Here is a 27,078-nt window from a genome sequence, read left to right on the forward strand (position 1 = left end):
CTTCTTCTGAGGGGGAGAATAGTTCATTCTCCTTGAGGGCCTAAGAAGGATCAGTTTACAGGTTCCAGCATGGGGTGGGACCCTTCCTCCTTCCCCTGTCTTGGCACTGGCACTTGGTCTGGTGGGCACCACTAGCCCACAGTGGGTCAGAAAACGTTACAGAACTCCTCTCTCCCCCACCCGAAGCACATTCAGCCCTTGCACTGACCTGGCTTCTGATTGGAGGCTGGTTGCTTCGGATAATAACCTCCAGGACCCCACTGTTGGTTACAGCCTGTTTGTAATATTCTTACTGCAACTCAAGACACCTGCGGCAGGGTGTGAGAAAAAGTAAAAGACCAGCATTTTCACATCCCCAGGTACCAGAAACACAGAAGACTGACACTCGCCACCTAAGTGGGGTCAGGGCTGGTGTCTGCCCATGTTGCCAACTGGATGGGCTGCTTGCCACAATGAGGGATCTTCTTCAATACATCGCTTGCTTCTTTGCCTTTTTCTCTACTGGGTTTTTGATTGTGGCCACCTGGACTGACTGTTGGATGGTGAATGCTGATGACTCTCTGGAGGTAAGAAGATAGCAACTTCTTTTCGTGACCCAGGCCAGCCCAAATTCTCGCTAAGTCCACCTGCCATATACAACATTCAGTATCTTTACTAAGGCTAATGATAGCAAAAATAGGCAACATGGACTATTTGTTGAGTCTTTACATTGTCAGCTCATTTAATCCTCATAGTTAATTTATGAGGTAGGTCTTGTTATCCCATTAAATAGATGAAGTTACTAAATAGTTCCTCTTTTTTTTTTCCATAAGGATAAATTTGCAGAAGGGTAATTAAATGATCTCTGCTACTGAGACCTCCAGAAATTCACATCTTCCATTGCTGCATATATCAAATTGAATAACGTTTCGTTACCACCCTTTTTTCTAAGATAAATTTGTTACTCTTGATGACAGCATTAAGAATAGTGTGATAGACTTTTTTAAGGAGTATTAATAATCTAAAACATTGAGGAAGAAAATGCAAGGCATGCAAAACCTACCCAATTAACATGCAATAGGAAAAAACATTATCTTAATGATTTCCAAATAAAAGAAAATATTTTGAGGGAGAAAAGGTCTTTCCAGTGCATCCCAATGTACAGGGGACAGGCATGGACTTAAATCCTCCCTTAAAATGAGTTGCTCTAGGGAACTGACTACTATGCAAAAGATGAGTGAGTGGGTTCACGTTTGAGGATTTTATTTTTCTCATTGGAGAAGGTCAGAAAGAAGAAATTTTGAAGTTCAAAAGCATTACCTGTGGCCACAGGAATCTGAGAGAGGCAGAACTGAGTAAAAAACCAAATCTTCAGAATTAGCTGCTGTTCATTAATGAGGCTTAGGAAAATACAGGTAAGAAAAAGAAACAATATTTCAAGAGCTCAGAAAAAGGAGTATATAGCAAAACAATTTGCTTTTTACTGTGCATCCTGAAGGGAACAATTTACCCTAGCAAATGCTATAATGTCACCTCTGTAAAGTTTAGCAAAGATACTTGAGTGAGTTTATATATTTTTCTTCTAATTTTCTTTATTAAACTCTCAAATTGGAGTTCCAAATGGAAAGTAATAATCATTCTATTTTGCTGTGCATTATTTTTACCACTCACTTTTTCTTGCTTTTAATTTTCCTCTGACTTCAGCATGGCATTTCAAAACGAATGGAGTTATGAATACCTCTTTAATGCTAGAAAATTACATTTCCAAAAATTGTGATAGAATTGAACTACTGTAAAGGGTGTCTGCTGTAAGTGAGCCCAGTGATGCATTTTATCTGGCCACGAATATATGCAGAGAATGAAATAAATGCCCTTTGGACAGTGCTCAGGGAAAAGTACAGATAAAATGTTCTGCTGTCATTAGTTTGCCATTATCTAGACGGCCAGTAGTAGCCGATGAATAAGAAATATGGTGAACTTGAGCATAATTATAATTATGTTTTTTAAAATTCAAAAAAATGTAAAATCCCATTTAGGGGCATTGTTAAAATATTTTCTAAAACAATTTAAAAGTCTTTCTGCTTAAGCTGACATAACTGCTAACTTCATTTGATAAGAAATAGTTTTAGAAAGGGTCAAACCTTGCTGAGAGAGAGATTGAGAGTCCTGGAATTTAAAGTGTCTTCTCTCATTTTAGTACAACCAACCAATTTGCCATCTATCCCATGAAATAATTCTTCTAGTTAAAATGTATGGAAGGAGCAGTCCAGGTTACACACCTCAAGTAAACCCTTGCTAACCTTGAAAAATAGTTAATATTTCTTAGCTTCCTTCTTATTTCCCATACTTAAAATGTATTGCTATAATATTCCCAAGAAGCCTTCACATTTAAAGGAAGAGGCCAGGCGTGGTGGCTCATACCTGTAATCCCAATACTTTAGGAGGCTGAGGCAGGCAGATCACAAGGTCAAGAGATTGAGACCATCCTGGCCAACATAGTGAAATCCCATCTCTAACAAAAATACAAAAATTAGTTGGGCATGGTGGCATGCACCTGTAGTCCCAGCTACTCAGGAGGCTGAGGCAGGAGAATCGCTTGAACTAGGGAGGAGGAGGTTGCACTGAGCCGAGATTGTGCCACTGCACTCCAGCCTGGCGACAGAGCGAGACTCCATCTAAAAAACAAGGAAGAAGAAGAAGAAGAAGAATTCTGTAACAAATCCGGCCTCCTCTTTCAGCAATCTCTTTAGTTGTCAATATTTTTAAAGAGACAAAAATCTCTTATAATTGCTACTTCAACAGGCCAGGATAGAAAGTTATATTATCCATAAATTTGAAGGTTCTGGTACTGGCTCAATTGCTCTTCTCTTTTCTTGCCCCCCCATCCTCATTTATATATCACCTTTGGTCCATATAACAACTTACTTTATGTTTTTATTTTTATTTTTTTTATAGATGGGGTCTCACGCTGTCACCCAGGCTAGAGTGTACTGGTGCGATCATATCTCACTGCAGATTCAAGCTTCTAGGCTCAAATGATCCTCCCACCTCAGCCTCTCTAGTAGCTAGGACTACAGGTGCATGCTGCTACAACTGGCTAATTTTAAATTTTTTTGTAAGAACAAGGACTTTCTCTGTTCTTTAGGCTGGCCTCCAACTCCAGGTCTCAAGTGATCCTCTTGCCTCAGCCTCCTAAAGTACTGGGATTATAGGAGTGAACCACCACAACAGCTCACTTTAATCAATTGTTGGACAAAAGTCAATGAAACAGGTGTTTTGTTTTGTTTTGATTTTTTGGGGAAAAAAAGGAATACCAATAGACAATTTAAATAAGAAGGAGTATTGTACTTTTCTAGTTTTTTTTTTGTTTTTTAGGTTTTTTTTTAGTATTTTTGGATGATGTTAGCATGGGAGTTAGAAGAGTTTTGTGGTTCAATTCAATATAAAAAATATATGCAATTATAAATATAAAAGGAATGATGCTACTCCTACTAGAAGAGACAAAGATAAAGCAAAAATGGCTTCTGCCTTTCAGGAGTGCACATTTAATGAGGGGACAACAAAGATACACATGAAACTATAATAAAAAGCATAAATAAATTCATATTTTGAGAAAGAAATAAGTGAGGTATCACTGGGGAAGAAAATATACAATGATCACTTCCTATCAGGGACATCGAAGCAGGTCTCGTGAAAGAAAAGGCATTTGAGCAAAGCCTTGAAACAATGTAAAGCATTTCAAATTGTAGAAATGGCAGCAGGGGCCTTTCAGATAAGGGGACAAAGTGGCAAAAGTGCAAAGTGAGGAAAAGCTCAGGGCTTGTTAGAGGAGTAAAGTGAGTAACACAAAGCAGGAGGCAGAAAAAGCTCAGATATTCTTTTTTGCCTACCACACTCTACCTATCTCAAATGAAGTTCTTTGTATTGGGTAAAAATGTTAGGAAAGAAAATAGCACACAAAATTGCGATGTGCACAACCCTAAATCAGTGACCAGAGGCCCTCAGCTGCCATCCTGCTCCTTGACAAATAATGACAAATGAGTCATTATTGATTCATTTGTGTCTCTGAGAAGACTGATGGGGAGAAGAGAATTTGGGTTTTGAGATTTTTCAAGCGTGTGTTTGCATCTTAAGCCTTATTAACTGTCTTCTATTAAGCAAGTCATTTCTTGTCTTTGGCTCAGTTTTTTCAATTATATTGTTGAACTCAGTTGTTTCTAAGGTCCTTTTCAGTCTTTTTTTTTTTAACATCAGGTCTCCATGACTGTCTGAAACTCCAGAGAGTTGGACACTCATAATGGACTGGTGGTGTCTGGTGCTTCCCCAGGCATTTCCATTGGGGATCTAGCGGGAGTGCCCTCCATTGTTCTGTAACTTCACACACTCTCCCTTCCTTCATTCCAACTTTTTTTCTCTTTCTCCTCCATTTCCTTGTTCCTTTCTTCTTCTTTATTTCCCCTCTCTCTTTTCCTCCCTTTTCTTACCTCCTTCTCTTTTCCTCCTATATCCTTCTTTTTCTTTCTTTCCCTTTCTCCTTCGTCTCTTTATCCCTGCATTTCTCTCTCTTTTCTTTCTATGTTTTGTCATTTCACAAATAATCTTTGACAACTTCTGTATACTTGGAACCATGGTGGGTACAGGGTTATGAAGTAGGATGAGACCTGGAGCCTCTCTAGGCTGCTCCCAGTGTAGTCAGTGGGACAGATAGGTGAACCGACAGTTATAGCATGATGTAGCAGATACTATGATAATGAAAACCCTAAGCAGGTGGCTCACTTGGTCTTGGATAACCAGTGAAAGCTACCCAAAAGAAGAGATATCTAAACTAGGACTTGAAGAACAGGTGAGTGAAGCAGGAGAAGTAGAGAGTATTCCAAACTCAGAAAATGGCAGGAACTGAGATCAAGGTACAAGAGCACTGCATGTTTGTGGTATTTCACATATTTCATCATAGTAAGAATTTCCAGTTTAGAGAAAAGAATACAGGGGTTGGGTCATCAAAAGTTTTGCATAGCATGTAAAATATAGATCTTATACCATAGGCAAGGGTTTGTTGCTGTAAGCAATATGTACACGTATTTTAGAAAGATTAATCATTCTGGCTATCTGTGGGGAGAGATTGGAAGGGTAAAATGAGGTGTGGGGAGAACAACTAGGAGACTTTTGTTATAGACCAGAAGGGAAACAATAGTGATTTGAACTTGAGTGGCAGCAAGCGTGAAGAAATATGAAATATGGGAGACTCTAAAAATGTCAAATTGATGAGAGTTATAATTGACTGCAAGTGGGAAAGTAGGTGATGAGGAGAGAGAGTCAAAGTTGAAATCTGCCTTTCTGCTCTGGGGCAATTGGAGGGCTGGTGATGATTCACCAAGAGCTTACATGAATGAAAATTAGTAGCTATATAGAAATCTTCATGGAGCAATGTCCCTGAACCATCCTAGTATTTTTTTCCGCTTAGCTTATTATACAATACTCAGAGGTAGGAACACAATTCTTTACAGTGGAGAAGTTTACAGATTTAACTGTATATCAGAGGGAGCTGAGGTTAAATCCCACCTTACCAGGCAGTGACTGTACGAATTTAGACAGACTCTTAAGTAGCTATAAACCGCATTTCCTATTCAGTAATGAGAGAATAATAATACACACATCATAAGTTTCTTGTGAGAATTAAATGAGCTTGTGTCTCTAAAGCATTTGCCACAGTAGCAGGCAGATATGAATCAGCCCAATAAATATTAGATATATTATTGTCTATTTGCAGTTTATTGGTTTGTTTTTGTTCTGGAGAAGGAGATGACATTTTGCATAATGTTTGCTGAACAGAGACATAGCAGATTTAAATTCTATTCCTATTTTTGGTATTGCTTCTCTTGGAGAAATTTTGTTTACTTCTGTAAAGCTGTTGTTTGCTTTTTTTTTTTTTTTTTTCAGTCTCTTTCTGTAGCCCAGGCTGGAGTGCAGTGGCATGATCTCGGCTCGCTGCAGCCTCCACCACCTGAGTTCAAGCGATTCTCCTGCCTCAGCCTCCCAAGTAGCTGGGACTACAAGTGCCACCACGCCCGGCTAATTTTTTTTGTATTTTTTGTTTCACCATGGGTTTCACCTTGTTGGCCAGGCTGGTCTCGAACTCCTGGCCTCAGGTGATCCGCCTGCCTCGGCCTCCCAAAGTGCTGGGGTTACAGGTGTGAGCCACCACACCCGGCCGCCCATTTTTATAGTTACATCTATTTCCTTTTTGTCTGACCAGGGAAATAAGACAGACAGTAAGTGAAACAGTGACGGAGTGACGGTTATTTATCAAATGCTCGCATTTGACAAAGAAAATAAATTATGAGATAATAGCATTGTTAATATGTTAACTACAAGATATGTAATTCTTAATTGTTTACACTGAAATAGTTTCCTCACACAACAGTTACTGATCTCTCAATTATAAAAAGGAAAAAGTGTCTTCACAAGAAGATTTCATTTTCAGTCCATCTTTGTTAATTATTTATTGAGAATCTGCTATATACTCAGCACTAGTATGATTAAAATTGTATTACCTCGAAACAAAGTTGCTCACATTAATATTTATTTTATCTCTATAATCAGATTATCTTCTGGAATTTCTATTTGCATTAATAATATTACAATTATTTTAAACATAAAGTAAATCATAAAATTATTATATCCAGCTTGCCCTTTGATTATATACTTGTTTTAACTTTCCAATTGATTTCAAACTCTTTCAGCAGATGTTTGAGGCAACAGATATTCTCATATTCATCTCATGATTTCCTAAGCACCTAGCACTGACGTACATTAATGTGAACTCATGATGCATTTGCTCACATGAGTTGACAGAGCACCCAGGAACATACTAATTCTACTTGTTGAAAGAATGAATACATTAATAATAAAATATGAGGTGATTATTGAAAATCTCACATTGAACCTCAAGTAAGAAGTATGTCTGTAATGAAATGACCACTTTTTTAAAAAGCAGGATTTTATGTCTTGCTATAATTTGAATATTTTCAGGATATGTGTTTGGCTCATTTTTAAAAATCAAATTGGAATAAAAATCTGATTCTTGGGATATCTAATAAGGTTGATGAAGAGTATATTCTGGGCTAGAGAATGTGGCTTTTTGCTTGGTGCTTTGAAGAGAGAAATAAAAAAAGAGAGAGAAAAAAGAAATTGATAATTTGTAATAATTCATTCAACATAAATTGTGATCCTTATCACTGGCAATAATCATTGCAAAGTTGTAATGCCATACTTTTAAAAGGAAAACATTTTAATGTATGTAAACATTTTAAAATGTTAAAATGAAAATATTTAGAAAGTTGAGATACATAACTTAGGTCATATACCTGTGAAGAACACAAAATTTTACTTTTCTACTCAGTTGGCATTACTCCATTTCTTATGATCTATACCTCTAGCCAGTGCTCCACAAATAACCAGAACCAAAACAAATTTTAGCCAATAAAGTCATATTTTTCTTTCATATCTTATAAATACAGGATATAAAGTAAAAAGAAAAGGCAACATTGATTATGATTATTTTAGTCTTGCTCCCTCATCTTTATTAAGGCCTGTAGTGACTCCATTTAGGCCCTGGGATAGTAAAAAAAATATAAAATAAAATGTAAAAGTAAAATGTTCAGAATCTTAGTTGAAAAATTCAAATGCATTTTATGTTGAAATTGAAAATATTTCCAGTTTTAGTGGTCAAACATTATTTACTACAATATTATTGAAACTTCTGCATCTTAATAAATATATCTAAGTAAGTACTAAGTAGGTATCTAAGTAGGAAAGTTACATCTTCAATGTTAAAATATATTAGCACATGGATGGTAAAGTGGTGTGAAAATTATAAATTCTTATAGTTTGTATATGTAAGGTGGTTTTTTAAAATTATATATCTTAATAGCTTATTTTACTTTTAGTTGTCTGTACACTTATAATCTTAATGAATGTTGACAAAGAAAAATCTTGCTTGATAGTGGATAACAACAATAAACATTTACAAAATCTACTCTGTATATTTACTGTCTCTCTCTGCAGATAGATAGATAGATAGATAGATAGATAGATAGATAGACAGATGATAGATAGATAGATAGATAGATAGACAGATAATAGATAGATAGATACACACACAGACATGATTTCCTATGTTACTAGAGAGGAGATAAATGCTGAACATTGTTCAATGTCTCTAATTCTCAAGTATTTCTGAGTGTTTCTAATTCTCAAAAGATATATAAAAAAGACAAGGCAGGCAAAATTGTTGCTGCTTATATTTCAAGACTGATAAGAAAAGAGAAACTGGGAAAGACTAGGATAGAGACTTCTTAATGGGAAACTGCTACAGAGTCCAGAATAAGAAATCCCAGGATCAAGGAACTAATTTATGCCACTATAACTCAACCGGGAAGAGTCATCATCTCTATGGTTTCCTAACACTTTTAAGTGACATTACTCATTTTTAGTGCTGTAGTAAACACTTTCCAGAGCCAGTTGAGTAAACAAGGTCCAGAATGACACGAAATCAATGTAAGCTCTTCAGTCTAAATCATAATTCTTCAGCTTCTGGATTTAGCTGTTTTTGTTTGTGTAGTCAAGTAGGAATTGCATGTATTAAGTAGCAACTGTGCATATAACAACCATTCTCTACTCCAAACTTCCAATGAGAGTTAATATGAATTGATTGAAAAACTGAGATTTTCTTATCCTCAATAAACATTTATTAAGCACCTATTATGTACTAAGAGTAAGAGACTGTATACTCCTTGAAGCCAGCTGCCATGTTTGTCTTTATCTTCACTGTATCTCCAGCATTAATATAGTCAGCATGTTGACTAGTAAATAACAGGCGTTTAATAAATATAGTTTGAAGAATGACAGATGGCCTATAATTGCACATACAAAAGATAATGCAATATTTTAAATACTATAATCATACGGACAACTTCCTGTCAGATTTCAGGGTAGAAAATGATAAATGCCAGCTAGGGAAACTTGGGTGGTGGGGAGGCTAATGGAAACACAGAAGTCTTTAAAATGAGGCTTAAATAATAAGTAGAAGTTTGACAGGTTGAGAGCAAAGGGAGTTATTCTCGTTAGCATAATTAATATATACCAGGAGGAGAAAACTCCAATGCCTTAAGGAACCAAGTAGCCAGCATTCATGAGAGAGGCAGGTTGGGCAGGATCTGTGGGGAGCCTGGTGAGCCCAAGCCCCACCTAAATGGGAGCAGCCACTTCTTTCTTGCTAGTTGTTGCGTCGTGAGACTGGTGAGTTCAGGTACCCAGACAGACCAAGTTTGTAAGGGAATCCTGATATCTGAACTGTTCTGTAAAATCTCTATACTTTATTGGCAACTAATTAAGAGATTTGTTTGCTTTCCTCATGCTTGTGACTTCTACTTTATTGTCATACCTTAAATAAACCTACTTCTCTCCATTTAGGAGATAACCCACCCTTCACTTTTAGGAACAATAGATATTCATTGAAATAATATATAAATTAGCATTGTTTTAATGTTATTTATTAATATATAAGTTGCATGTTAGAAGGATAAATTTTAAATTTAGAATCCTCTATTTCAGACAACTCTGTCAGATTAAAAGTTATTACTTAACATTTGCATTTTTTACCCTTTAAGAAAGGTTAGCTGTAATATTTTAAACATCAGTCTGCTTTTTAAGAACCCTGTCTTAAAATTTTCAAGAACTTAGATTTGCTTGCTTTTTAGTTTCTAATAAGCCATTTTACAACAGAGGAATAAGTAAATGAAGACGATAAATTATACCAGACAGCATTCCTAAATATAATAAAAAACATGAAAAATTTTAACCTTGTCTTTTTTGCACAAAGGCACCTTTAAGGGTGTCTCCTGTAAGTGCTATATTAACGCAGAAGTTTAGTTAATTACAGCCACTATTCTCACGTACCTTAACTGAGTGTGAATACCAAGCCATCTAATAGTGTGCCCCTGAGCATTAATACCTAATGAAATTGGATTCCTTGTTTTCTCTAATGAGCTCATTGCTTTTCTAAATATGGTCATTGCAGGTAAATGATCAATAGCCTTGAAACTGATACCACTACTGAATTATTTTGGCAAGATAGAAATACTCTTATTAGTGTAAAATAAGACTTTTTGAATATGCATTTCAGATCACTTTCTAAATAATGTCACCTATAACAGGAATGACCATAGTAGGCTAGTTTGTTTCAGTGGCTGGCTTAGTAGGAAATTGTGGACAGTCGCTGTCTGATTTACAGCACAGTGGCTTCAAACTCCTATCACCTAGCTCGAGCTAAAGTGAACCAGATGCAGTGTGTTCTTGTTAATTAAGAGACTGAGGGGCAGCCAGCTTTGAGAAGGTTTTCTGTTCTGTTTTCTGTTATGATATAGCAGTTCTGTACAAGCCGCCTCCAATATCCTAGTTTCCTACAGCTGCCGTAACAAATGACCATAAACTCGGTGGCTTAACAAAAGATAACTTTATTCTCTCACAGTTCTGGAGGCTGAAAGCTTACAATCAAGAAGTTGGCAAGTCTGCGCTGCCCCTGAAAGTTCTGGAAGAATCCGTTCTTAGCCTCTTCCAGCTTCTGGTGGCTGTAGGCATCCTTGACTTGTGGCTGTATCCCTCCAATCTCTGCCTCAGCGGTCACATTGCATCCTTCTTTTCTGTCTGTTTCTCTCCTGCCGTGTGTCTCTTCTAATGAAACTTGTCAGCCCACCTGGATAACCCAATATGATCTCAAGGTCCTCAGTTACATTTTCAGAGATCCTTTTTCCAAATAAGGTCATATACTGGTGGTAAGAATGTGGACATATCTTTCTGAAGACCACCCTCTTTCTCCACCTTCACTGTGGTTAGTTAGTAAAGCCTAACACAGCCACTACTCAAGTCATTATGATGTTTAAGCACGTTACTACCACTATTTTTATGTATCAAGCATATCATTTGTATTGTGTGCATATTTGTAATTTTTAATTCTCATAACCATCCTATATACAGATAAAGAGATTGAGGGACAAAAAAGGTAAGATCTTCCTCAAGGTTACAACATACATAGTAAGAGTGTCAATCTATATTTAATATTTAATGCATATGTAAATTTAATTTCTATGTAATGCACGTATAAATTTAGATGTTCACATTATTTAGAAATTTATGTGTTGAATTTCACAAGATAGCTGTTTATCATTAGATTTTTTGGTCTCTGTGTTACACAGGGTCAGATAATCCTCCAGAAAGTCCATGACATTGTTTCCAACTTAAACCTAAAGAAGAACATGCCAAGGTGAAGTTTGCAGAATAATAGCCTTGGGATGAGATTCAAGTTAGGGCTTACTTCACCCAAAGCTATCATCCAATACCCAATTCTGGATTACTTTATCTTAAAATGGATTTGGAATTATTTTTAAAAACATGTTTTTAGGCTGGGCAGGATGGCTCACGCCTGTAATCCCAGCACTTTGGGAGGCCGAGGTGGGCGGATCACCTGAGGTCGGGAGTTCGAGACCAGCCTGACCAACATGGAGAAACCCCCATCTCTACTAAAAATACTAAAAAAAAAAAAAAAAAAAAAAAGCCTGGCGTGGTGGCCCATGCCTGTTATCCCAGGTACTCGGGAGGCTGAGGCAGGAGAATCACTTGAATCCAGAAGGGGGAGGCTGCGGTGAGCTGAGATCACGCCGTTTTACTCCAGGCCGGGGAACCAGAGCGAGACTCTGCCTCAAAAAAAAAAAAAAGTTTTTAAACACTTTTAACTGTTTAAAAAAATTTTTTTAGCACATACGCATCTTTTTAATGGGGTACATAGTAACGTTTTGATATACATAATGTATAGTGATCAGATTAGGGTAATTAGCATAGCCATCATCTCAAACATTTATATTTTTTTGTTGGAAACATTAAATATCCTTTTTCTACCTATTTGAAATTATACCATTATTAACAAGAGCCATCCTAGAGTGCTATAGAACAGGGGTCCACACCTCCCAGGCCACACACCAGTACCAGTCCGTGGCCTCTTAGGAACTGGGCTGCGCACCAGGAGGTGAGCAGTGGGCAAGAGAGCATTACCACCTAAGCTCCACCTTCTCGCAGATCAGCGGCAGTATTCGATTCTCACAGGAGTGCAAACCCTGTTGTGAACTGCACGTGCGAGGGATCTAGGTTGCATACTCCTTATAAGCCTGATGATCTGAGCTGGAACAGTTTCATCCCAGACCATCCCCAACCCTCTAACCACTGGTTCCATGGAAAAATTGTCTGCAGGAAACCGGTCCCTGGTGCCAAAAGGGTTGAGGACCACTGGTACAGAACACTAGAATTTACTCCTCTTATCTAGCTGCAATTTTGTATCTCTTAACAAATCTTTCCTTATTCCCTGACCCCTACCCTTCCCAGCCTTCAGTATCCTCTGTCTTGCTTTTTACCGCGTGTTGTTGTTGTTGTTGTTGAGACGGAATCTCGCTCTGTCGCCAGGCTGGAGTGCAATGGCGCGATCTTGGCTCACTGCAACCTCCGACTTCCTGGTTCAAGCGATGCTCCTGCCTCAGCCTCCCGAGTGGCTGGGACTACAGGCACGCACCACCACGCCCAGCTAATTTTTGTATTTTTAGTAAAGACATGTTTCACCATGTTAGCCAGGATGGTCCCGATCTCCTGACCTCGTGATCCGCCCGCCTCAGCCTCCCAAAGTGCTGGGATGACAGGCGTGAGCCACAGCGCCCGGCCGAGATCAACTTTTTATAGCTTCCACATATGAATAAAAATATGCAATGTTTAATTTTCTATTCCTGGCTTACTTCATTTAACATTATGTCCTTCAGGCCGGGCGCGGTGGCTCAAGCCTGTAATCCCAGCACTTTGGGAGGCCGAGACGGGTGGATCACGAGGTCAGGAGATCGAGACCATCCTGGCTAACACGGTGAAACCCCGTCTCTACTAAAAATACAAAAACTAGCTGGGCGAGGTGGCGGGCGCCTGTAGTCCCAGCTACTCGGGAGGCTGAGGCAGGAGAATGGCGTAAACCCGGGAGGCGGAGCTTGCAGTGAGCTGAGATCCGGCACTGCACTCCAGTCCGGGAGACAGAGCGAGACCGCCTCAAAAAAAAAAAAAAAAAAAAAAAAACATTATGTCCTTCAGTTCTATCCATGCTGACTTGAGTAAAAGAATTTCATATTTTTAAATAGCTAAATAGCATTCCATTGTGTATATATACCACACGGTATTTATCCATTGCTCTGTTGTTGGATATCTAGGCTGATTCCATATCTTGGCTATTGTGAATAGTGCCACAAAGAGCATGGAGGTGCAGACATACTGGTTTCCTTTTCTGTGAATAAATGCCCAATAGTGAGCTTTGTTGGATCATAAAGAATGGCTGTTACATACACTGCAATGCTTAGGAGCACACCCACGCACTGCTGTGTTTGAGCCCTATCTCCTCCATTAACTGTGCTTTCTTGGGGTTATCACTTAACTTTCATGTGCCCCAATTTCCTCATTTGTAAAATGGATGATAGATAATATCTCTTGAGGCCCCTTAAGAAATAAGAAAAATAATAATATGCTAAATAGTAACTGCTTCATGATATACACTCTGTATCGAATAATTATCACCAATGATAAGTATTTTACATATAAAGTAGTATTAGAGGTACAACATTCAGAATCACGATGAAGTTGCAAGCAGTAGAATTTTATTTGGCACATAACATGCTTCAAAAAAACGGCATGGGGCAGAGAGTTTCATAGTGCATGTATTCCTGAATATTATTTTATTTTCAAAAGTAAAGTGTTTTTATGTTTTTTTTCTTCCCACAGCAATTTAACCCCCTTCCTTCGCATTCCTCTTCCCACCCGGCTCTGTTATTTTATTCTTTCTTGGGGAAAGAATTAAGTTTTTGTTTTCCAAGATAACTCATAAACTACTAAACTATCCCCAGATACACAAGGTAATTTGAATCCATAACCAAGTCAGAGGAAACAGTTGTGTTAGCTCTGTTCCATATGCGTGAGCTCTATCAAGCACACCTGAAACTATTTTCTGTCGGCATGTTTACGATTCTAAGAAATCTACTGTGTCTTCCGGTTTGTGGATAAAGTGTGAGAAGGTTCAGGGCACTGATACCTTTTAGCTCTAAGTGGATGCTTACAGTCATCTGCACGTCATTTCCAAGTAAAAATGGTTTACAGTTGTCAAGTTGTACGCAATTAATGCTCAATTTGCTTACATCCATTACATAGCTTAAGCATTTATAATATATCATTGGAGCAAGAAATAAGACTTGGGGCCTTTATATATTTTATTTATTGGCATCTTTTCATTTATTGGTTTTCTTTGCTAATTATTTTACATTTATAAACACCACATATAAGGATAATATTTTTCTTCATGGAACTCAGTATTCATGATAAAGAAGCAATATATATTTCTAATAGACTCAAGGTGTCAACAGTTATCATCTACTGTCATATGGTTTTTTTGTGTGTGTGTGAGTAAATGTCAGCACAGAGACATGAAATGATGTTTTTCCATAACCATAACTCAATGGTGGAAGCAGACATAGATATTTAAATATATTTAGTTCTGTTTTTATCTCTTCTGGACATGATTTATTTCTCTACCCCCACCCTACCTGAGGAAGTGGATTCATTTCCTGACCAGAAAGGCTTCAATTGTCAGTGCTTAAGGGAAAATATTCTAAAATGCATTGTTTGTTGTAAATGAAACTCTGATCACGCATGTAACCACTTACTTTACTATCAAACACAACAGCCAACTTCTCCCTTTGATCAAGGAGAACTGAAGTGTGCCTGCATGAATTGTTTCACACGGTGTCTTCTCTGACCTCTAGGTGAGCACAAAATGCCGAGGCCTCTGGTGGGAATGCGTCACCAATGCTTTTGATGGGATTCGCACCTGCGATGACTACGATTCCATACTTGCGGAACATCCCTGTACGTATGCCTTAGATCTAGCTGCCTGCCAGGAATGGAAAGGGACAGAAAACTGAGTTCGGGTTTCCATTTTGTGCTTTGTTTTCTATTGTACATTGTTAAGGCTCGGTCCAGTTTGAAATGGTTAGAAATTGAGCTCGTCTTGGAAATGTGAATTTAAAGACATACTTTGGCACATTTTCTCTTTTCTCATATATTTGTAAATTCCTTGAGGGAAAAATATTATCTTATTCATCTCTCTGTCCCCCAAAGGTCTAGGCATAGTGCCTCATACACAGTAGGCTTAAAGTAAATGGCTTTTTAATCAAGATGAATTCTTTAGGGTGCTGTAATTTCATGATTAGACTGGACAGGTTAAGTGGAAAGCTTTTCAGAGACGTTTTAACCTATGACTTAGTTCAAATAGAAAGTTTACAGTTATTTCAATTGAAGGTTTGCTAAGAAAGAGAGGTGAAGATACAGTGGCAGAGGCAGAAAGAGGTAGACAGCCAGAGACAAAGACGTAGACTGTGGGGATCAGTGGAAGAAAAAACCAACACATGTGACACCCTGTTACAGGCAATATTAAAGCTGGCTCCCTTATCTTCCCTACTTTTAGCTTTAAGTTATAGTTAAGGCCAGGTGCAGTGGCTCACGCTAGTAATCCTAGCACTTTGGGAGGCCGAGGCAAGGGATCACTTGAGGTTAGGAGTTCTAAAGCAGCCTGGCCAACATGGTGAAACCCCATCCCTACTAAAAATACCAACAAAAAGAAAAAAAATTAACTGAGCATGTTGGTAGGAGCCTGTAGTTCCAGCTACTCAGAAGGCTGAGGTGGGAGAATCACTTGGACCCGGAAGGCAGTGGTTACAGTGAGCCACGATCGCACCACTGCACTCCAGCCTGGGAGACACAGCAAGACTCCATCTCAAAAATAAAATGATAAATAAATAAATAAACAAAGAGTAACATGTTAGCAGAGCCCATGTTGCTATGAGTAAAGAAATCTCTTAAATTTAAAAATCTTACCATTGATTCTCTTAGTCCTCTCCATGGTGTTTATTTATTTATAAGAACATTGAACCCTGCTAAGAAATACCTGTTCTGTTATAAAAGCAAAGTGGTTTTAGTCTCTTGCAAAGCAAATGATGGGTGATGGCACCATAAAGCAACTTCTCTTCTCAAGATAAATAAAAAGTTAAACCCTTGGAATGTGACTTTGCCCCTGAACTGCTATTTCAGTCCAGAGGAAAGCACTTAAAAGGAGCAGTGCTCTAAAATTCTTCATCTGCTATTTAAAAGTCGGGTGTCTGGAACATTTTTTAAAACATAGTTCATAAGGCCTTTGTTTTATTTTTGTTAAAAAAGATTCTCTTAATTCCTTTTCTTTTCCCCTCTCTGTGTGAAATAGTTACGAAGAAACACTATTTGCTGAATAGGAATGAACATTTAGCCTATTCTAAAAATTCATTAAAGTGGATTTTAATTCATAAGCTGAGAAGAAAATGAAAGATTAAGTATTTCAAACTTTTAAATACTGTTATATGCATTTGTACAAGAAGAAAATATAATCACTCATAAGCTCACTACATAGAGAAAACCACCATTTATATTTTAATATATTCCTTTTTCATCTTTGACCTATGCCGTCACATTTTTCCCTTTTTTAACCTCTTACTTTCACATAAGACACTAACGGCCCATTACCTTTCTTTAAAAAATTCCATCTTCTTTAAAGACAGCAGAGATGAAAATGGACTCTAGGAAAATGACATATCTATGCCCTCTTGGTTAGGATGTTACATATGAGGAAGTAGGATTTTATTTTTACTTTTTGCTATCTTTCATACAACTACAATTAGATAACTCTTTCCACTGTCCTGTATACTTAGGGTGTTTAATCCAGACAAATATGTTTGTCATGGCTCCAGTTGATATGGATAATTTGAGTCCCCACAAATCAGCATATTAACAGCATTCTGACAGTCAAATCTCACATGATTCCAGAAAAAGAAATTTCTTACTGGCCAACATGACCTATCTGCTTTCAGGAATCCCTTCCTGGATCCAGGCTGGCCATGGGGCCCCTGGTCCACCCCATGAGCTCTTCAGAGACCCTAAATGTAGGATAGGAGTTGGAGCGTTCCAAAGGGAAGAAGATCTAGGCCCATGAGAGTTTGGATGAGTTCAGACCACCCTATCCTGATGGTATAGCTGACCCCAGGTAGTCCCAGGTTTCAAAAGAGTACTTGGAAAATTTCAAGGGAGGCTATCCAAAGGACAAGACCTTTTGGTTTAGAGCCCTGAGTAGGAGGCCTGCTTGTATATGCTATTTAGTGATCAAGAAGATATGTTGAAATAGTGGTATTATTAATAGGTTACATATTTTTCTCTTTCCTCAATTTTGAGAAAAATGAGTCTTAGATTTGGAACACTTAAATTTTCTGAAATAATGCTAAATTTTGAGATCTTATGAATTGTGTTTTAGAGACAAATATTCATATATATTAAGATAATTATAAATAGTATGTTTACCTATTAATGAGGTTGGGACTGATTTTATGCATTGATTTTCTCTCTCAGATGAGTCATAAATTTTTTATTTTAAGTTCAGGAATATTGTCTGCATATTTGCAAGCAACATGTTTCCAAATAAACCCTAAGGTTACCTACCACTGGGTAAAAATTATTTAAAATACAAGGAAACCCCAGATCAGTATGAAAATAAAACATAATTGCTGTACCATAAAAGGAATACATTTTATTACTCTTATCCATCAGCCAGCTAGAATAGTAGTAGTTCTGATTTCAGTTAATTAACCTTCTATTTGAGATATGATTTCCCTAAGTTGAGCTCAGCATAACTATAACTCAGAGTTCTGGAGGCTTTCACAGTTGAAGATGCTTCTGCTACAGAAGATGACTGCTACTATTCCACTTTCATCTTCCTGATCTTTTCTTTCCTGGACTGTCTACCATATATTCTTATTTTTACTGTCTGTAGCTTTAAAATATGGTCATTGACAATGCAAGGTTGAAAGCTTAATATGTAATATTGGCCAAGTAGAGTCATGATTTAAATAGCTGAAAGAGAAAATGATCTAATTTCCAGAAATTATCTTCTACTTCATAGCACAAACTAACTCTCCTTCTTCTAATGATCTCCTGATGGCTTCTTCTATCCTGAATTGACCCAAAGAAGTCTTGAAGTATTTTATTCTGCTTCCCTGTGTCAAATTTTAACCAATTATTATTTTTAAATAAAATTTTAAACAATTATAGTGATTATTTATTCAATATTTATTAAGAAATTTTTGTAGAACAGATATGCTACCTTCGATTCAGCAATTGGCTACAATATTTGTGAAGGAGACATTTTCCAGGGCAGGAGGCAAAAAGGAAAACATTTCTTTAGTCCCCACTGTCTACCAGGATGCTATCTGCTAGTATACCAACAAAACTAAGTAGTAACCTGTGGTAAAACAATTAATGATGTCAATAATCTCGTTTTTTTAGTTTTAAACATTAGGAGTACTCCTGTTTAAGTTCATACAAAGTCTGACTTTTACCAGTGGGGTGTGTTAATGTTACCTACTTGTCTGGTTTTCTTGCTATATCTCTGTGAGTTAATATGGTTCCTTCCTCTAACTTTGCTTTAACCATATGCCCTGGTCTTCCAGTGAAGCTGGTGGTAACTCGAGCGCTGATGATTACTGCAGATATTCTAGCTGGGTTTGGATTTCTCACCCTGCTCCTTGGTCTTGACTGCGTGAAATTCCTCCCTGATGAGCCGTACACTAAAGTCCGCATCTGCTTTGTTGCTGGAACTACATTACTAATAGCAGGTACTGGTCTGGCTGGACTAGCAACTGGGGTAGGGAGACTCTGCTAAGGACTTGAGGTGAGGGAAAGTGTTGTGGTGAAGCTGCTCATTTTTGGATTATATGTGGCTTCCTTTTCTAGATTGAAAAACTAGAGATCACATCTACCAGTCCTGCTTACTTTAGCTTTGAAGTCAGGTAATTAGTCTTTTGTTAATATCTCAGAACAAAATACGAAGCTCTCAGGCCGCGTGTGGTGGCTCATGCCTGTAATCCCATCACTTTGGGAGGCCGAGGCAGATAGATCACTTGAGGCCAGGAGTTCGAAACCAGCTGACCAACATGGTCAAACCCCATCTCCACTAAAAATACAAATCTAGGCATGGTGGTGCACGCCTCTAGTCCCACCTACTCAGGGGACTGAGGCAGGAGAATCGCTTGAACCCAGGAGGTGGAGGTTGCAGTGAGCAGACATCGCGCCACTGCACTCCAGCCTGGGTAACAGAGCAAGACTCCATCTCAGGGGTAAAAAGAAAGAAAGAAAGACAGAAAGAAAGAAAGAAAGAAAGAGAGAGAGAGAGAGAGAAAGAGAAAGAAAGAAGCTCTAAAACTATGTTTTAGCCATTTAAAAAGTTACATAACTTCAAGTTTTAAAATAATTTATCTTGTGATTATTACTAAAGTTAAAATCCTAAAGTAAACCACAAACTTCTACCTCCTTACCTGTACCCACCTCCACCAACTCCACCAACTCTTTTTAACAATAAACTAACAATTGTGCCAAGTCCTATGTTGTCCCATGTGCTAACCCATTTGTTCATAAATGTAACAATAAACAGATCATATTGCTATCCCCACTTACGACACAGATAAAGAATTGAAATTCTGAAGACTACTCAAGCATATTTATTAGTCAAGCTTGACTAATAACACATCAAAAAGCACTTTAAATCATATTTATTAGTGAAACAGCAAAATCATACTTTATTCAAGTCTGTCTTCAACTTCAAAGCTTAGTCCTCTTCTTTTTTTTTAGACAGAGTTTCACTATTGTTGCCCAGGCTGGAGTGCAATGGCACAATCATGGCTCATTGCAACCTCCACCTCCCGGGTTCAAGCGATTCTCCTGCCTCAGCCTCCCTAGTAGCTGGGATTATAGGCATGCGCCACCATGCCTGGCCAATTTTGTATTTTTAGTAGAGATGGGGTTTCTCCATGTTGATCAGGCTGGTCTCGAACTCCTGACCTCAGGTGATCCGCCCGCCTCGGCCTCCCAAATTGCTGGGATTACAGGCGTGAGCCACTGCGCCCAGCCAGTCCTCTTCTTTTACAACATAATGTCTTCTTCTTGTCTGTTAGCAGGAAAAATCTTGTCTGCTAACAAAGCGAATACAAGTGGGAGCCTGACCGGGCAATGTGGGGTAGTATATCGATATGGAGTTTGGAACTACAAACACCTGGAGATATGTATGTGTGGTATCTTCACCCATGTCTCTGTTTCCTAATCTGCAAAGGAGCATGAAGCTAAGGTAGTAACATGTACCCTGAAATGCTATGTGAAGATGCAATGTGGGCACAGCAGACTCTTAGCTGACTGCCTAACCCTTTATATGCTTAAAACTTGGGCCTCCCTGATATTTGACACAGAAATGTTAAGTCAGCGTCCTAATAATCCTCAGATTGTATCATAAAGTTACAAAAATTTAGAATTCTTCCCTTCTGTAAGTTATTTATTTCAATATCTCACTTACTGACAGCTTTGAACTTTTTAATATACAATGTATTTCATTTAAGATTTAAATATTATTTAATTATTTACGGCTATGCAATTTTGTTCCAGAATATTTTTGAGGCATCGTCAGTAAATAACCCATCTTACGCAAAACAACAAAACAAATAACATTTAAAAAATAAGTCATTGAAGAAAATCCTGATAGGAATGACTGAAGAAATAACTAAATTGAAAGACAAAGCATGTCCTAAGCTTTGGAAACATTATTTAGAATTAGTGTGCTATAAAATTTATTTTTTAAAGTCTATAATCTCTTTTGAAGTTTTAGAAAAGGAATTTCTACCTGAAAACTGCAGATGATGGTATTATAGAAACGCTATTGCAATATATACTGCATTTTCTAAAGGTTATGTGTTTATTATCTGTCCTTTTTTTTTTTTTTTTTTTTTTTTTTGAGACGAAGTGTCACTCTGTCACCCAGGCTGGAGTGCAGTGGCGCGATCTCGGCTCACTGCAAGCTCTGCCTCCCAAGTTCACGCCATTCTCCTGCCTCAGCCTCCCGAGTAGCTGGGACTACAGGTGCCCGCCACCATGCCCGCTACTTTTTGTATATATAGTAGACACGGGGTTTCACCATGTTGGCCAGGATGGTCTCGATCTCTTGTCCTCATGATCCGCCCACCTCGGCCTCCCCTAAAGTGCTAGGATTACAGGCGTGAGCCACCGTGCCCGTCCTATCTGATCCTTCTTAAAGTTCTTACATTAAACAATTAAGAGAAGAATATAGTTAAATAGTGATTTAAATAGATATCACAGACTCTCTAGGGGGAAAAAATGTAAAATTTTTTGGAGACTACATATTTTATTTGTTTTTTTAGATTTGGGAAGAACAAATATTTATTTCATTAGACAGTAAAACAACTCTAGAAAGTAATCTGAAGAGATTCTTTGTGAAGACATGCATCTAATTGAGCACAGAGTAGCAGAATTTTGAAATGAAGGAAAAGCAGGATCCAGTTATTTGGGTATTGGTGGGCAAGATCGTGATCTTAACACTAGTGTTGATATAGCTTCAGGATATCAGTAAGCATACATTTAGAAGTAAATAACTGAAAATCCAACTCAAGCAGACTTAGACAACATAGAGATTGCTGATTTCTTCTCATTGCCTTCACTAGACATTGAACGTGTGGAGACTACATATTTCAAAAACACTCTTTTAATACAGTGTTTTGTCCTCCAACTCACCACATTTCTTTACTGCATCCAGGCTTTGACATGCAATTTATACCTTTAAAATACCAGGACTCTAGTGGTGTCATTTCAAACCAGTTAATTATTAGAGAGGCTAATCTGTGGAGATGTATTCAAAGGGAGTAACATTTCTTGCTCCATTCTTATATGGTGTGGGGGTATTAGATAAAGGTTTATTTGAAAATAAAAACAATTTTTACTTCAATTATTTGTTTTTGACTTAAAGACACTGACATCAGTGACTTTAAAAACAGTTTTCACATGGGTGCTGATTACGTAGCTGGCATAGCTTCAAAAGGGGGTAGAGGGAGCATTAAATACTCATAATGGTATTTACTGACAATTAAAAAATCAGTATGGCATGAACATATGCTCTATGTTGTTTGTGTTAGACTATATTCTTTTTCTGTTTTGTTTGGTTTTGTTTCTAATATTTTCATGTATACAATACTAACATGGCTTTGGAAAGACAAGAAAATCAAAGAAAACCATAACGACGAATTTCCATTTGCACAAACATGAGCACTGCATTATTTCATTTTTGTATTTTCTTTATGTATAAACTGAGATAAAATTTTAAAAAGATACAAGATGGAAAGCAAAAGGAAGAGAGAGAAGAAGTGTCCAAACTTTGAAACATGAATCCATGTTTCTGTTTTTACCTCTCTGAATGACGCCAGCCATTTTGGGTAGTAAACAGGTATTTGTGGATTTAAATTCAGAAAATGTCCCCTATTATTTGTGGCATCCTCCCTTTCTTTCAGGTACCCCAGGAATCATTGGCTCTGTGTGGTATGCTGTTGATGTCTATGTGGAACGTTCTACTCTGGTTTTGCACAATATATTTCTTGGTATCCAATATAAATTTGGTTGGTCCTGTTGGCTAGGAATGGCTGGGTCTCTGGGTTGCTTTTTGGCTGGAGCCGTTCTCACCTGCTGCTTACACCTTTTTAAAGGTAAGAATAAAATAAAATAGCAAACTTCCTTGCCTCCACTATCACTTTTCCCAATCCAGTGGAAACACATTTCACAAGAAAAAAAAAAAGCTATTTATTTGCATTCCTATTACCTTAAAAATTCCAATTGTTCAAGGGCAACTGAATTGTAATACTCAAACTTTATTACCCAGTTAATGCTATATTAATTGAAAAATATATATTTTACCCAGTTAGTGCTATATTAATTGAAAAATATATTACCCAGTTAGTGTTATATTAATTGAAAAATAAAATCCACAACTACAAGCATGTCCAATATTCAAATGTCTAATAGTTATCTCAATGTATTACGATTATACATATATACATATATACACGTATATACATATACGTATACATATATGTATATATGTATACATATTACAATTATGCATATATACATATTGCAATTATACATATATACATATATGTATATATACTATATGTGTATATACATATATGTATAATTGTAATACATCAAAATATTATACATTTGAATATTAGATATGGTCGTAATTGTGGATTTTATTTTTCAATTAATATAACACTAACTGGGTAATAATGTTTGAGTATTACAATTCAATTGCCCTTGAACAATTGGAATTTTTAACAGTCATTGGAATTTTTAATGGTAACAGGTAGGAATACATATAACTATGTATATGTATACATACATATACTTGTATATGTATACATACATATACTTGTATATGTATACATACATATACTTGTATATGTATATTAGAATTATACATATATGTGTATATACATATATACAATTATACTTTTATAATTGTATGCATATATAGGTATATATACATCTAATTATAATACATTAAAATAACTATTATACCTTTGAATATTGGACATGGTTGTAGTTGTGAATTTTATATAAACATGTATATATATTTTGCTGTATTACAGTTATACATACATATATATCTTCACCCACTCAACCTAATGTATGTTTAGTGTTAAACGGAGAAGTGGACTAAGATCCAGCCAAATATTTCTTTTTAAAGAATTTAACGTGTTATGTTGGGTTTCTAAAAATATCACCTAAAAACCTAAGGGAATACCTCTCCTGATGAAGAAAAAAATAAAAGGAAATCTACTTGGCTGAATTTTAAACCTAAAAGTAACTTTCAGAATGAAAATCTTAAATTGTCTCCTAGGATTCTTCTTAGAGTTCCAAAATGATACCTTCTTTGATTATCTATATTCTTGCTCCTTTTGAGGAAAAACATATAAAATGGTGTTTTATAATTTTCCCAAGTTCACTGAGTCCTACTTATTTTTATATCTCTTTCAAACAGGTGTTGGACCTGGGAGAAACTATCCTTGTTCTTTGAGGAAAGCCTATTCAGTTGCAGGTGTTTCCATGACCAAGTCATACTCAGCCGCTCGAACTGAGACTGCCAAAATGTATGCTGTAGACACAAGGGTGTAAAATGCACATCTCAGTCTGTGCTTACATATGATTTAATTAATCAATATGGTTACATTGATAAAATAGTAAGTCAATCCAGAAACAGTTATATAGAATTCATATTGAACTAAATTAATTGCTAGCTTAATCAAATGTTTGACTCTCCTATACTTTTCCTTTCTATTACTGTCATATTTTTCCCTCGTTCTCTCTGCTAACCTTCTTCCTTACACACACACTTTCCCTATATTTTAAGATAAGTCTTCTAGAATGTAGAAATGTTTGTTTGTGATTTCTATATAGCATTAGAGATTATGACATGGTACTATTAAATGAAATAATGCTTAAATAAAAAGCAATCTTAAAAGAGGCCAGGAACCCTAATCTTTGAAAAGATGGACAAACTTACTTTTCTCCCTAGCTTTTGGTTCACTTTTTGTACTTTTAACAAGTGGGTGAATTATTTGATAACTTTGAGGAAGATTATTCTTTTATATTCATATTAGTATATCAATGCCTACCATTACTCTGATTGTATTAAAACAGAAAAAGAAAATAACAACTTGGTGTAGCAGCCACTGGTGAGAGTTAAAGACAAGATCTGCCCCCTCCCTCCAAATGTCAAAGGCAAATGCTGAATTGATACTGGAGCTCGTGGTGACTTTCCACCTTACTAACAGCATAAGGGATCTGTGTATTATTTCACCACTATTCTAGCTTTGCAGATATATTGCCAAATTATTAGACTGCAGAAGTAATAGCTCAACCAGAGAATTTACTCATTTATTGATTAAACATCCAAATACTATTGTAATGTACTATGTTAGAATTCACCAATTCAAGTGCCCACACACCACTGAATCATCAGCACCCAAGCAACATATTAGACATATGGCAAAATTCAACAAATATATGTTGATTTAAATAAATAAAAGTTCACGACTCTACTAAAAAAATCAATGTTCTGGTGGGGCACTGTAGCTCGCGCCTGTAATCTCCGCACCTCGGGAGGCCGAGGCGGGCGGATCACGATGTCAAGAGACCGAGACCATCCTGGCTAACACAGTGAAACCCCGTCTCTACCAAAAATACAAAAAATTAGCCGGGCGAGGTGGCGGCGCCTGTAGTCCCAGCTACTCGGGAGGCTGAGGCAGGAGAATGGCGTGAACCCGGGAGACGGAGCTTGCAGTGAGCTGAGATCCGGCCACTGCACTCCAGCCTGGGCGACAGAGCGAGACTCCGTCTAAAAAAATATAAATAAATAAATAAATAAATAAATGTTCCTCATAAAATGTGGGTTTTGGGGAAAATACAGAATTACATATACTTTTAAAGAAGTCGCTAATGAAATTTCATTCATATTCGTAATGTAATCATGTTGAATTTTTTTAATTGTAGCATTTTAAAAATGTTTGTAAAATGTAATCTCCAGTTTTCTAATTACTTGTCATTCACATTAATAACATTAGTACCCTTAAGGTGCCCTTGCAATGCCTGGAAAGAATATCAACTCACCCACCCAGAAATCAGTTCTTTGAAGAAAAAAAAATTAAGTTGTAAATTTATAAAGACCTTGAAATAAGTGTTTCAAATTTAAAGAACAAAGAATGATGTGAAAATGAGATTATGATTCCTACTACATGGATTAGCGTTCTGAGATTGCTGTTTATTGCTTCCCACAGTATCTTTAACAGTATTCTCCGAAGCAGTTCCAATCTAGTTGGAGAATTAACAGCAATTGATTTAACTTTATCTCATTTTTATTATTAACTGTGTAACTGACATTAAAAATATTTATAAATCATACTCACTAGTTATTTGATCATTATTCTATGCATTTTAAAATTAATTTTGTGTTTTCCCCTCAATATTTGTTTTTAACATTTATTCCCATTTTTATTTTATACTGTATTGTCTGTCATGCTTTATATATTCCAATAAGTCTCTTGAAATCCTTGTGGGGAAAGGCAGGACAAAAATATTTAGTTAATTCGATTTTTAAAATGTAATTTTTTTCATTTTAAATATTTCATTTGTATAAGAAAACATTTCAGAGAACCATGATGATAATTGATATGTGTGACTATTTTGAATTTTTTCTCAATTAAAACATTTTGTATGTAATGGGAGGAATGTCAAAATTTGTTTTTTTAATTTATTTGAAACATTCATTTCTAATTCATTGTAATTTAATGATGTATCCCACAATAAAGCATAAGGAAGACTATGCTTATATGGCAACTAGTGAACAACAAAGCAAATACTAACTGATGAAGCTGTAATAATTGACAGGTTGTGACATAACATGGCAAGAAGGAAAAAAGCGATATAATCCAAAAGTATATACAAGTAAGATTATTAGACTGAAACATTAAAATAGCTCACTAAATACTGGGTACTACAATTTAGGCATGCCTATTAATTGCAATACAAGAAAAGAAAAACAAAATTTTTTAATTGGACAATGCTACTTATCCACCCCTTTAGTAACTACTTTCTTTCTAAGATCAATTTTTTAAATTAAAATTAGCCTTTCCTTATTGTAAAATCAATATATGTGCATTGTAAAATCTTTGTGTAAAAAACACAAATATTCAAAAATATATCTTATTTAAATACTAAGGCAAAATTATCACCATATTCTCTCCACCTGGGACATCACTACTCCTAACATTTATTGAATCTCTACACAGCCCCCCGGATATTCTCCATTTATGCACATGCCCATAAAGACATTCGTATAAATATGTATCTCTCTTTGAAGAGATCATTTCATATGTTGCTTTATATTTACTTTTTTTCTTATTTAACTACCTCTGATTTATGGTAACAATACATTTCATATCTAATACCTAGTCTATGTTTAAATTTCCTCAAACATTTAAAAATATTCTACACAACGACTTTGACCAAACA

The 27,078-nt window shown here is 36.5% G+C and overlaps 1 protein-coding gene across 1 annotated transcript; it reads left to right on the plus strand.

The window, feature by feature from the left end:
- CLDN16 (claudin 16) lies at window positions 1-26,291 on the plus strand. The gene is made up of 5 exons (XM_033213048.1): window positions 1-566; window positions 14,868-14,970; window positions 18,630-18,794; window positions 22,521-22,712; window positions 24,050-26,291. Exons 1-5 carry the CDS (start codon window positions 453-455, stop codon window positions 24,181-24,183), a joined length of 708 nt encoding a protein of 235 aa, XP_033068939.1. The 5' UTR covers window positions 1-452; the 3' UTR covers window positions 24,184-26,291.
- Window positions 26,292-27,078: the final 787 nt, after the last annotated feature.

Source organism: Trachypithecus francoisi, unplaced genomic scaffold (assembly GCF_009764315.1).
Source record: "Trachypithecus francoisi isolate TF-2019V2 unplaced genomic scaffold, Tfra_2.0 Lachesis_group0, whole genome shotgun sequence".
In the NCBI taxonomy this organism is placed as follows: domain Eukaryota; kingdom Metazoa; phylum Chordata; class Mammalia; order Primates; family Cercopithecidae; genus Trachypithecus; species Trachypithecus francoisi.

What these genes read in the sequence shown, in the direction of transcription:
- CLDN16 (XM_033213048.1), top strand. Translation starts at nt 453, where the DNA reads ATGAGGGATCTTCTTCAATACATCGCTTGCTTCTTTGCCTTTTTCTCT. An exon ending in CATACTTGCGGAACATCCCT is followed by an intron (nt 14,971 to 18,629) that starts GTACGTATGCCT and finishes CTGGTCTTCCAG; the next exon opens with TGAAGCTGGTGGTAACTCGA. An exon ending in AACTACATTACTAATAGCAG is followed by an intron (nt 18,795 to 22,520) that starts GTACTGGTCTGG and finishes CCTTTCTTTCAG; the next exon opens with GTACCCCAGGAATCATTGGC.